The following is a 13,409-nucleotide window of genomic DNA, read 5'->3' as shown; positions in this document are numbered from 1 at the left end:
TGCCCCAGCGGCGGCTGTGGCAGTGCCATGGGTGCTCAGGGCCTCCGTCCGCCTCGCTCCCGGGGAATAGCGGGAGGGGGGCGACCGCGACCGCCGGTGCCCGTCCCCGGATCCTCTCCTGATGCCCGTCCCCGGATCCTCTCCCGGTGCCCATCTCCCGTTCCTCTCCCGGTGCCCGTCTCGGTGCCGCAGGGCCCTCGGTACCTGCCTAAAGGGCAGTCGCTCACTCCGGTCATTGACGGGACCTGTAGGTGCAGACGGTGCCACGAGGCCTCTCTCCCCCGTAACAAGAGGGCGATTTCAAAACCGTGCTGTCACCATCGAGTCGCTATTCCGTGAACAACTCCGGGCTCCGGCGGGGCTGGCGGTGGGCAGCGGGGAAGTCTGGCAGCCCGGTACAGAGGAGGGTCCCGGGGCAGATCTGCCTGCACGGCACCCGAAGGCGAGCACAGCTGAGCTCAGCGATGTCAGACCGTCGGGCACAGCACGGCTGGCAGGGGCACACCGTGGGCAGAGCGTGTGCCCGTTTGTCACCGGTAGATCTGGAACACTTTCCCTTGGATCAGTAGCTGCTTTGGCATTTGGCATAGAGAACACGGCCCTGGGGTTCACTCTGTGTTGCCCTTCCTGATGGTGGGTTAACTCCCCAGACCCGAGCAGTACTGAAATGGAAGGGAAATGCCCCCAAAGCATGTAGAGCTCAGAGCTTTTAGCAAAAGGGCTGCCCAGCTGGTCCGTTAACTTGAACCTCGCTTGAAGTGTGCTGGTGGATAGACTGGGTATTAATGCTACGATAAGGCTGTCAGGAAGAAAAATAAGGCCTTTCCTGCTCATGTATGGATGTTGCCCAGTGGCTCGATCTGATATGTTTGTGGGGATGCTGGAGTGGTTTTTGAGTACTGCTGTCTGTAAAGAGGAATGTTTGAAAAAACACTCATTAACACCAGTGCAGCCCAGCATGAAGCTGGAACCACATTCCCATTTCAAAACTCAGCTAGCCTGCTTTGGATTTTATCTTTTAACTTTTATTTGAAAACAAGAATGTTTTAATATTTAATACATTTTTTTTCCTGATACAAGGGTAGCTAACAAGGAAGTATTGATTGTGTTACAGCAGTTCCTCTGCACTCCTGGTGAGTGAGATGCAGTGCTTGGAACAAGAGGTGCACAACGGCTCCCTTTCTGAGGAAGCATATGGAAGTGGGTCTGTTCTGCAGGGAAGCACCTCTAGCACTGCTTTTCCTTAATGAACCCACCTGCTAGACAGATTTTTTTTTTCCACGTGGTTTAGGAGTCATTGAGTCTGTGCAAGAATGCAAAGGAGATCGAGTTGTGAGAATGTCAGTTGCCATGGCAACACTATTTCCCATGGATTTTGGTCCTGTCGTAATTATGCTCTTTTTCTAACTGATTTGGGAGCTCTGCGGTCCTTGGGGATGTTAGTGCCACAATTACTGGGGATCGTTCCCCTCACCAGATTGATCTAACGCTTTCCTAAAAGATCCAGCTGCTTGTTGCCAACGCTGGCTGCTGTTCCCTTGCATCACAGATGATTCAGGGGAATTTTCTGGGAACGTTCCACAGGTGTCACATCTTGGCAGGGAAATATAGGAAGAGAGAAATACGAGTTTAGGGAGCTAAATATGAACTGTGCTTTCTAAGGATGTAGAGAGAGCTCTTTAAAAACCCTGCATTATAATAGAGGAAATGTAGCATCTATGGCAAAAAGCAATCTGATGGGAAAGAGGAAAAGGAAGAAAAAAAGGAAAAGTACTTGTTTGTGCTTTACTGACTTGCCAAGGTTTGGCTTGGGGTGCAATACTCCTCTTCCCACGTTGGTACTTGCATGTGGAGGCTTTGTGGTGCTGTGTGGGACACAGTCCCTGCAGCAAGAGAGCAGCCCCAAGGACTCAGGTGCTGGGTTTAGCTGGGCATGTGTTGTCAAACCTGTGACACCGTGGCTGCTGCTTCAGTGCTCTCTAGTAAGCTGTGAGTAGCCTTACTAGTGGTGATTCACCCCTACTGTGGTGGAGCCAGAGATACCAGAGATCTTCATCATGGAATCTCCTCTTGCAAGTGGGCTGGATGGAGCTACCCTCCCTATCCCTGAGGGTGGCAGGGGACACTGAAGGGCCCAGTGTAGCAGATTCTCTCAGTGACTGGGATCAGAGTCAGCGCTGGGAACCTGTCCCCTCGCGGAGTGGTTTTGGTAATATTAACTTTAGTTCCATCACAGCTCAATGGAGGGAAAAACTAGAAAGTGCCATAAATTCAGCCAAGCTTGTCAAAGCTGTCAAATTACCCCTGACAAAGCTCCTGCCTGTAATGACTACAGCATCAGCTGGAGGGGATGTCTGTGATGGGGTGACAGTGCCAGGGCTCAGCACTGTTACAATTGTGATGTACTGTCATTGGGGGCTCCTGGGCACCACTCGAGGGTGATGCTCTGAGCAGAGCTAGTTTTTAAAAAAAAAAAATCTAAAAATCTAAGGGTGTAGACCAGCATCCTGCTTTCTTTTCTCAGCCAGAGTAATGCTGACTGCTAAATTCTAGTAAAGGTCTTTCTTGGCCCCATTTATTAGTATTAGGAGTCCAGAGAGATAATGTCTTTGCACATATAAAAGGTGCTATTGATTTCCTGTTACTGTTGTCCTGAAATGTGCATGGGGTATCTATGGAGCAGTGACAATCCTCCATCACTAGCTTTATGGGAAAAGAATGCTTATTGAATCTCTTCCCATAAAATATAATCTCTTTCTCCCTTCCAGAATTTGCCGGCCCCTGTGGGAGTCCCTTATGTTATGTCTTTGAGAAAATTGATTTTTTTTGTCTCTGCTTTGTACACTTGTGTTTAGTCTTATTTTTAATTTGGCTCATGTGATGTGAAGGCTTCCCTAACATTAAACATGCTTTTTCAGTCTTGTTTTGCTTCTCATTCATATAGATTAACACTTTCAGAATGTTTTAAAGTAAAATAAAGATATTTGCCTGGCACAAGTCTCTCTTGTTGTTGTTGTTGGGAATTTTTTTAGTCTGAGCGAGTCATTGCCCTGCTCCTTCTCTCCAGACAGGGCTGAGGCACTGACAGCTTTTCAGCTGCTTACAGGTAAATTCGGGGTAAGTTTCTGGAGTGAGCACACACTGAGTGATCATGAATGACACCATAGCCAGGAGCACAACTTGCAGTGTTGTCTACTCAAGGAGCAAGGTGGTCTTTGAACTTTAACAGTGGCAAAAAAATACTATCAGATTTGTCCTTTCCTCTGTGTAGCAAAAATGACTGACTATGGGATTTTTCATTTCAGGGAGGAAACGGCAACATGAATTCATAGATGATGAGTAGGATGCCAAAGCCAGAGATGACAGTGCTCTTGAAGAAATGCTGGGTAGAACAAAAAGGTAAAAGGAACAGCTAATTGAGTGCATTTCAGAGCCTGTGGGACTTTGTGGGGTACCTTTCCTCACAAGGCAAACGGCACACCCCCTCAAACCAGAGCTTAGTGTTCTGAATTCCCTCCTCCTCCGTTTTGCATGAAGTCCCAGTGCCGCCTCTCACTCCTGACCTGCTCTCTCTTTGCTCGGGTTTTCCCCAAAGTTGCATCATTCTGTACCTAAAACCCATACGACTCGTCCTTTCCGCCCTGTCCCTGCATGTGTGTGTTGGCAGGTGCAGCAGTTCTCCCTGCCCCACCAGCCCAGCAGTTACTCCACGCCTCTGCTGCCATGGTTGTGCTGAGGGCAAAAACAGAAGTGAGAGCTGCACTGCACCAGTCCATTTGCAGGCAGTGTTGTGCTCCAGAGGGTCGGTCAGTCAGCCATGGCCAGTTCCTGCTGTGGCCATGCCCCCGGGCAGGTGCACACGCCTGCAGTGTTGGGAGTGTTCTGCAAACGGGTGCCTCCAACAAGGCTGAATCTCTCTCTGCTGCTCTGATGCCTTTTACTGTGTTTTGTGATAATGCTGTTGAGATGCCTGGAGGAAACATTTCTTATTGGCTCTTTCATTCTGCGAAATTCTCTCTGTAATGGAGGCATGATAGTCTACCTGGGAACTTGGGGAGGAAAAGAGGCAGCTTTAGTCATATCTGCAGAGCACCATGCAGTAGAAAGGCCTTGTTACGCTCGTCCAGTGGCAGCAGAAGTGGCTGAAGCAACTGATGAGGAGTAAGAAAATCTTCATTAGTCATGTAGCTCTCCTTGGGATATTTTCATGCTTGTTTCATGCAGGCTGACTTAAATCCCCCAAAGGCAAAAGCAAATGTTCTCCTTGCAAGAGTTCCAGGTTTGCAGTGATGATCTGCCTGTTGCCCCTGCCTCTTGTCTCTCTCCAGCAGCAGCTGTGTGGGACACAGGGTGTTTCTGGGGCAAACAGAGGATCTTGTCAGTACTGCGTAATGGGCTGATATATATAAAAAGTAGTTTTGCTGGAAGCGTTGTTTTCAAAACAGCCATCAGGGAGGGTATTCCCTGTAGTTCAGGTGTTCATGCCATTTGACCAACCAGAACTCTTGGTCTGCTTGGAGCCTTCCAGCCTGGTATTACAAGAGTGTGTCATGGCAATGCAAATGTGTTCAAAATATCTGCTAAATACACTCTGAAACACTGATTGACATTTTTGGAATGGTCCTAACTTGTATAGGCTGTCCTACAGTTCAAATCCATGATAATATAATTTTTAGCTTGATAGCACCAGAGATGAGAATTTAAGGATACTTAAAATAGTAATTAGCAAGTTTCTGTTGTTGTCAATCCATATTTTGGGAGATCTGATAGTTTTGTTAGTTGTTTTTCTGCATATGTGTATGTGAAGGCTTTTGTATTTTTCAGTTATTTTCATAAACTCGTATGTGAATCTGGTATACTCTTTGGGTTTCAAAATTCTTCACCATCAGTCTGGAGAGCTTTGAGTCTGTAAAACTGGAGAACATCCAGTGCTGGCAGGGCCTGTGTCCCTACAGGAGTGCTGGTTCCCCAGAGCCAGGTCATGTAGCCATTCCTTATTCCTCCTGGTCCCTGGCTGAGGCCCTGGCACCCAGCCAGCACAGAGCAGTGGTAGCAACAGCACGAACAAGGCCAGGTGAAATGTGGAACAGGCAGGCTTTTCAACATTTGCTGCAGTTTTGAGAACTCGATAGATGTATTATTTTACTGCTTATGCTGCTAAACATGGGCTCAGGGCAGTCGCATGGTTCTGGTGCTTTAAGGTGGCCAGTGGCCACTAGCTGTGCTCAGCACTGCCGTTGCCAGCTCCAGCATTGCAACACGTGCTGTCCGCTCAGCAGTGGCTGGAAAGCTCCGAAAGGATCAGATTTGGCATCAGCATAATCACTTCTGCAGGCGTTGTGCTTCAGGCACTGCCAAGTCCTCGCTGCTTCTGCTTTCTTCCAGCACATGTGACCCTGGGGACAGACAGTAGCCTGCTGGGCTAGCTTGTGGTTTTTTGGTTTTTCCCTCAGTTGTGTCAGCATTCAGGTTTTCAGTTGCAGAACAGCAACGGGCAATACCTGTTCTGATCTGCTGCTTGTCCTGCAAGCGCTGGCATCGGTGAGCACTGGCAGCTGTGGAAGGTGGTGTGTCACCCCTCTGGTGACATGGGCTGACAGACAGAGCTCTTGAGTGAGGGAGCCTGTCTAAGGGAGAGTCACATTGTTTGGGGTCCTGTAGCCTCACTGCTGATGCAAGTTCTCTTACTGAGGTGGAGCTTTTCAGAACACCTGACTGTTGGTGTTTAGCCCACGTCTCACAAGCAGTCAGGAAAGGAGGCTGAATCACTCTCTATCCTTTGATCTGAAAGTTCAGTGCTAGTCCTTTGCTGTAATTTCTTAGTCACTGTATTTGAAGCTTTTGCCCTCAGAGTTGGAGGCAAGGCAGGAGGAGGAGGAGATGCACTTAGAAATCCTCCAGCTTTGAAATACTTGATTTGAGATACAGTAATGCATGGTCCCACCAAAGCATTTTAGCTGGCTGCTACTGGAAGTTGGGGCTCCAAGGTTTTCTGATTTTGTCTGTGGGGTTTTATTTAGATTGCTTTGGATTTTTCCCCAAGAAATTGTGGATGTTTTTGAATAGTAACCTGTTAGTTCCTCAGATGAGCTGTGAACAACCTTTCAATGCAACCCTGGGAGTTTTAATCCAGATACTTTCTCTCAACAAACTTGCTATAAACCATACAAGAGCTTTTGTGCAGATAAATTTTGGTATCACTACTGAGAACATAAACTGGAATTTTGATTGTGAAAATTATTGGCAAAGTTTGGTCATGTGGAGCAGGTTTTAGAGTGTGTGTGATAGGCTGTTGACGGACATAAGCACATATCCAGGAGAAGATCCTGGGCTTCCTGTAAATATTCAGGTGAAATTCTGTTAACTTACTGTAACATTGTTTCCCTGGCAGAGATGGCCCTTTAGATAAATGTTAAATAAACATTAAATACAGACTGACACTGTCAAAAGGAGGATGCAGCTCACTTAGCACTGAAAGTGGCACTTCATAAAGACCTTTTGCGATTTGTAGTTCAATAAAAAGGGTAATCTGTGTAGAAATATTCTGTGCTTGCCTATTCTGTCCTTGTCTGCCAGTGCTGACAGGATTGTGTTCCTGGTTTTACCTTTGTGATGTCCCAGGCTGAAATACTTCATATTTCACACTCTGAGTTCTATAAATAATTGACGTGCCTATCTTAGCAACTGGGGATCAGCAGCAAATTGTATTATTCTGGGGTAATAGGGGTTTTCTGCATTCTATACTCTTTTTCATCTTAATTTTCGCTTCACTACTGAGAGTGAGGAACTGATTTACTCCACTTCAGGAGAAAAAGTATTATTGTACTGGTATTACTGTTCCAGTCCTTCAGGGGAGGAAGTTCAGGGGAAAGTCAGAGCTCACAAATGAACCAATCTCAGTGAAAACGAGTTATTTCTGTGTATTTTCTGCAGCTACTGTTTGGATATATTTCTCATTTTGTGCAACTCTCATGGGTCACATGGGAAAGAATAGTCTTAAAGGTTAGATGAGGTTTAGGCAGACCTAGAAAGAAACTGCTCTGTGCCTAAAACTAGTGAGAAAATATTAAACCAATCATTTTTGCTTATAAGAAGTGTTGTGTACCCTTGCTGACAGAGCAGAACAGTGTGTGTGATAAGGCACTGTTGGGCCACCCCAAGAGAACTGGAGCAACTGCTCTGCCATGGTGCCACTGGGAGCAAAGCATGAGTGACTCTACTTTGTAACACTGGGGTTACTCTTCCATTTGGTTTACCTATTCATAAATAATGATAGGAAAAGTCAGGGAAGTTCCCTCTCATTGTAAATTTATAACATAGCAGAGCCCAGTTGGGATGGAGTCCTTTAAAGATTTGGGATAATGCTTTCAGCAATGATGCTTTTTAATTGAAAGCTTGAGTGCTCTGTGTGTTAATGATGCTCCCTGAGGGAATCACAGGACAGACTTGGTTCAGAAGTACCAGGATAGGTTCTTGGGCAAAGGGCAGTGCTGGGGCAGTGCTGTCTGAGCAAACTGACTCAGGTAAATTTGAATTTGCCTTTGGCTTCTAGTTCTGGAATCTACATGACTTTGAACACCTTCTGCCTGTTACCGTCTACCAGTTCTACTTCCTTTGGTTCTCCTGTTATTCTTCCTTTGTTGTCTTCCATTACTCATTGTTCTGTTCTCAGTGCCTGGAGGCTGACAGTTTCATACCTTGGTAACTGGTTTGGCTCCCAGAACTGTATTTATTCACTTAATGTAGACAGCAGTCCAATTCTAGAGGAGCTGGAAAAGATACTTGTTTTAAAAGCAGGAACACAACTTTAGGAGTATAACTTTAGGGATCTTAAACATCCTTCCCCATTTGTTCCAGCTGTGGCTAGAGATCCAATCCCAAATTCACTCATGCTGAGATGGGAGCTGTGCATCCACTGCAGAGCCAACACTGCATGATGGCTTCTGGCACTGAGAGTTTGCAGGATTTACACTTTCTCCCTGGGAAGAAGGGTTAGGATGTGGGGTGGATCATTCCCAGAGAGCAGGCAAGCTATACAGCTTGTTACAGGAGGATGACAGCTTAAAAAAAATTAAAAAACTAATCCTTCCATGACCCTCATTGAAGACTGCACTAAAATTCCAACCGAGGAGGCCACGCATAACAATCATATCCCCTCCTTACACAGAACAACTCTAATGTCTCATTAGAAGAGAAAGCAAAGAGAAATGACCTGGATGTAGTGTAGGAAATTGTCTTTACTAAATCTAGCCCAGCATTTATGAGCACTGTATATATTATTTGATTTTGCCAGAATTACATAAACATGGGGAAAAATTGTTAATGTAAGTTGACTACCAGAGTAAATCACAGCCTAATTATTCTTTTTTTCCCTGGCTAAAATTAGAATTTGATATAGTGGTCAATAGACATTTTCTTTAATTTTTGAGATATAATTTCTAATAGCTAATCCAAATGAATTGGAGAAAGTTGCTGCAGAATTGAAAAAATAAATTATCTGAATTTTATGGTGACTTACTGGTAAATCCCCTTAGTTGGAAGCTTTAATTTACATCATTTTTCATTTTTTCTCCTCTAACTGGCTTATGGTTGTATATTAGGGCAAAATGATTGTGACTTTCTTAGTGTCACTGGGGTGCTGGGAGCAAAGTGAAGGCAGACCCCAGGCTGTCTCACAGGAAGCAAAGGCCAAGGGCTGCAGGGGCAGTGTGTAGGGTGTGGTGGGACAGCTGCTCCCTGGCACTGCTGCCTGCAGCAAAGGCCGGCCCTTGGCACCCATGTCAGTCCTTCTGGTGCTGTGTGACACTGAATGACTGAGGATCCAGCACTGCAACCACCCAGGTTTCCCATCTGGAGCTGGTACCCCTGTAGACCAACTGCACTGTTGGTCCTGTTCTTGGTTAAACAGGTAAATGCTGTGTTTTGTGTTGAGGCTACCGGTTTAAATAGCCACACTCTTTATGCGGCTTTGCACAGCAAAACCATCTTTCCTTAAAGAGTCCATTAAAGGGGCTGGGACTTTGGAGTTGTAGTTAATTTTGGCCTGGGGTTTATTTTGTGTAGCCAGCAGAGTTTAACTAGAGGTGATATGAGTGTAGTCTTTGTATTTCTGAGGGAAACAAATGGGCTTAGAACTGCAGAAGGAACGGCAAAAACAATGGATCCAAAGCCCATAGTGTAGAAGGTGACCGAGCTTGACCTCCTGCTAGGGATGTATGTGCTTTTGTCCATTCTGAGTCCAGTATCCTTCGTTCCTGATAATGTTTATTCTCTTCAACTTCCCCGCGTAATATTGGACAAGTTACTTGGATGGTAGGGCGCTAGGTGGAGTATACTTTGGAGAACCTTCTGAAAGAAGTGCATGTTTTGGAATATTTACCTGTTTTTGATAAACCTAGGAACTGGTAGTTGTACATCACACATGCAGCGACATGTTGTAAGAGTGGATTTGTCCACACACATTGTCTTGGTCAAGTTTTGGGTTTATTCCTAGAAGAAATACCTTTACATTCTGTTTGTGGGGAGAGTAAAAAGGGAAAAACTACTGCATTTCTATCATGTGAGGTTTTTCTAATCATCTCTTCTCACACTTGTGAGAGTATTTTTGTGAAAACACGTGGCATTCCTTGCTTCTAAATCATGAAGTAACTTTGTGCAAACAATTCACAAGAAATGGGGTTCCAACATTGTCATTATGGCTATTAAACCTGTCTGAACTGTTTTCCTTTGTGCTGCTTGCCATAGCAACGGTGATGTATAATTTGCTGAATATCCATAACAGGATATCTGAATATATTCTTAACAGTTTTACTTCTGCATATCGCTCAGTATGCCAAATCATCACATTAACCCAATTAACCAAGTCAGACCCACATCTGCCATGGATTGACAGTTAAGAATTTTAAAAGAACTTGATATTTCACCTCCCTTTTAATGAAACCAACTCAGTCACCAAACACCAGCATAGCAGTGGCTTTTATCAGTGTGCTGATAAAAAATTATTCATGATTCAGACTGCACAAACTTCTGTCACATCTCCTCTCTTGCTGCTTATCAGCTGGAGTTTGCTCTGTGCATGTGCCCCTGGAAAGGTAACAGTGAGCAAGTTTATCCCACAGCATCCAAGCACAAAGTCTTGTGTAGTTCAGTACCTCTGTGCCTTAATAGCAATTGGACCAAGTTTTAAACAGTGGGAGCTGGAAAACTTCAAAGATACCAGCAGCACTTTAATTCCAATGGCTTCTTTCTTATCATTTTATTGCACAGGAACTAAATGAAAGTATTTGGGGCTTTGCTGGCCTGCTGGATGAAAAAGTCCCCATTTAGTATCTCTGGTATTACACAGGTCACACTGCTGTAGTAACATGTGTATACACATTAGCTATGTAATGCTGTAGTAACCTGTATGTACAGAAATCACACCTAACGTTAGGTAATTTCAGGGAGATTCAGTTCACTAGGGGTTTGTGTCTTGTGGTAGAAAACCTCATGTTGAGGAGGAAAATGAGTTCATTAGCTAGATGGAATAGAATTCATGCACTGCTTCAGTTACCCCTTAAAAATGCTTTATTCATCCTTATTCACACAAATTCTCATTGTCTTTACAGACCAGGAAGGATCTAGAAAGCCGGGCAGTGCTCTCAAAGACACATGATAGAGCAGGGTACACAGGGTGGTTGTGTTAGTCCTGACAGTGGGAGCTATTTCCAACTAGCACAGCAGCACTTCCCCATGTTCAGCAGGCTGTGCAGACCAGGAGAAGGCAGGCAGTGTCCTGAACAACCTTGCCCCTCAGAGCATGGACCTTGTTGCTTTAATGAGCCACAGAAGTGCAGAAGGAACTGCTCAAGCCTTGGAGGGAAGAGACAGATGTACACTCATATGTGAGCACAGAGCTGACTTGGCATTTAATTTAGTTTGTGGGTGATGTTACGGTGATGTGACCCATGTAGAGTCCCCATGGTGTCCAAAGGGTGTCAGTGAATACTGCAGTGAGGGCTGTGACTGGAATGAACGGTTGTGCCAGTTTCCCTGGCAAGAACAGGAAGGCTGTTTGTGGCAGCATTTGCTGTGTGCTTGTGGGGAGCAGCCCAAGTTCCTGCCATGAGCATGGGAGGCTGTGAAAACAAACCCAACAGCTCTCTAGCATCCCTGTGTTTGTTATCAGTGAGGAGCTGTGTCAATCGGAGGAGCTGTGTTAGTCCCGTTGTTTCTCTCATCTCTTTTCATTACTTAGTCTTGCCTGGATACCCACATGGAAACTCAAACTGCCTGGAAATGCTGGCTGGATGTTACAGGGGCTGGAGGTGAGCTGGCTCAGGGCAGAAGCACTGTGGGCTGTGCTCCTTGGCTAACTCAGGTGCCCATTTCTTGCAGAAGAAGAGGTGGCAAGGTAGGTCTGTCCATAGGGACTCTATCACTTGCCATCCTGAGGGGAGCGCTGGAGAGGAATTCAGCATGGACTGGCTTTCCACACCTCCGTGAGGCATCAACCAAAGGTCTGTGACTTGCATCAGGAAGTTGCTTCCTGTCCCTCAGCACCAAGGGATGCCTCTGTTAGTCTGATACTATCTTTTGTTATAATGCAAACTATGAAGTACAACAACTGTATGGCCACCTCATGTCTCTGCTAAGCATATGAATTGTCTTGGAAGAATAACCAAGGAAAGACATAAATTCTAGAATTCATCAAGAAAATGGTAGCTCTTTGCCAGTGTGGCAACTAGAAAAGTTTCCATTTCCAGCATATTTTGAAGTGCTGAAGGAAACAACTGTCTTAGCTGATCCTGTGGTTGCATTAGTATTTGTGGTATTTATAGGACACTGTACCAGATGAGCTTTCTGACCGTCGGGAGTGAGCCTGTCATTCTGGAGCCTCTTCATCAATGTGCCTTTCACGCTCCACGAGATTAGCAGCTGCTGAAAATAGGAAAAAGGAATTTTCCTTTCTTCTGTCTTGGAAGAGGCCCATCACACCATCCTCCTTTCGTCTGGGCTCAGAAACCGCTTCGGTCCTTAGCAAAGCCAAAGCACCAACAGGTCTTTTTAAAGAAGTTGTGCTCCCAGGAGGATCTAAGGGAAAATATCCTTTTTGTGTGTTTAGTCACACACATCAAAGGAAACAACCGTTGCAGTCTTGGTTTGCATTGTGCAGGCATTAGCTGTGGTCCAGTTCTGCAGGGCTCTGCTCAAGGAGGCTGACGTGCCCGTGCTCATCAAGCTTTGACAGAGACGGGGCACACTCACCCAGGCTAGAACATGCTTCTCCTTGAGGCACATCAGTTTTTATAAGGACAGAGCGATTTCCTTGACGTCGTGGGAGCCCCTTCACAATCTGCCCCGGGCCCCGTGCAGTGTATGCTGAGTGGGATCTGTGACACTGTCTCACAAAATGGGCAAGGACTCTTCAAACCTTAGTATTTCGTTGGCCACCGTAACTTGGTTCTCTCTGCAAATCACAAATCCTCATCTCCCTGCACAGAGCCAAGAACGCCTGTTTCACCCGAGCATGGTGCTCTGCACCCCAGAACGCTGCGGCTGGGGAAGAGGGCCTGCAGCACCCCGAATATGCAGCAGTACTGAAAGATGGAGAAATAACCTTTGTAGCCTCGGGGCCGCCGGCCAGGGTCGGCAAACAGCTCCGGGCTTCATCCGCCACTTAGAAAGTGGGGGTAGAGTCCGGGAGCTGCTCCCCGCCCGGAGAGTTCTTCTCCGCTCTAGGGGCTCGGCACCTCCGTCCGTGCCGGAAGCGCTGGGACCAGCCGGGCAGACTCTCTGGCCGGGACGCGCCGGTTCGGCACCGGCGTTACTGAGGGCGCTCACAATCGCGGGTCGCACGTGGCGCCTCTCACAAAATAGCCCCGGGGCGTCCCGGCGAGGGTAATTTCGCTCTCTCGGTGTAGCCTCGGCTCCGGTGCACGGGGCGGGGCGGCCCCGCCGGGCGGGGACTGGCGGCCGCGCCAATCGCCGCCTTTGTTTGGGGTCACCGGGCGCGGGAGGGGGCGGTGCCCGCCGGCGCCGCGCGCAGCCAAGGGGCGGGGCCGGGGCCGCGGCCGGCCGCCCGGGCCGCGTGCCCCATTGGAGCCGCGCGCTGTCATTCTGGCGGACGGCGCTGCTCGTTGGCCGGCGGCGCTCGCGGTGTTGTGCGTCAGCCGCTTAGTCCCGCCTTCCCCGTGGGACGATTGGCCCCGGTGGCCGTCAGTTGCGTACCCTCGGCCCTCCAGTGGCTGCTGCGGCCGTCGATCACGCGTTCCGTCCTGCCCCCGCTCGCCCGCCCAGCGCCACTGCTGAATGGCTGAGGCGCGTGCCACTGAAGCGGTGCCGCATTGCCATTGGCGAGGCACAGTGTCCATCGCGCCCATCCCCTCCGGGGACCCGCCCCCGGAATGCTACGATTGGCCGCCGGGGAT

At 47.4% G+C, this 13,409-nt stretch overlaps 1 protein-coding gene across 4 annotated transcripts in view; it reads left to right on the top strand.

Moving 5' to 3' along the window:
• The window catches only part of CAMTA1 (calmodulin binding transcription activator 1), a 236,006-nt gene that overhangs the window by 215 nt on the left and 222,382 nt on the right, over positions 1 to 13,409 (top strand). For all 4 annotated transcript variants that reach the window (XM_088066393.1, XM_005528324.3, XM_088066392.1 and 1 more), the window contains exon 2: positions 3,306 to 3,399. In XM_088066393.1, coding sequence (XP_087922519.1) covers positions 3,333 to 3,399 — 67 coding nt within the window. In that variant the 5' untranslated portion in view covers positions 3,306 to 3,332. The remainder of the gene's footprint in view (positions 1 to 3,305; positions 3,400 to 13,409) is intronic.

Source organism: Pseudopodoces humilis, chromosome 24 (assembly GCF_049639895.1).
Source record: "Pseudopodoces humilis isolate 2021_Gansu_Grassland_sample_001 chromosome 24, ASM4963989v1, whole genome shotgun sequence".
Taxonomy (NCBI): Eukaryota; Metazoa; Chordata; class Aves; order Passeriformes; family Paridae; genus Pseudopodoces; species Pseudopodoces humilis.
Note: the sequence above shows the minus strand (reverse complement) of the source record. Positions and strands in the feature narration are given on the sequence as shown.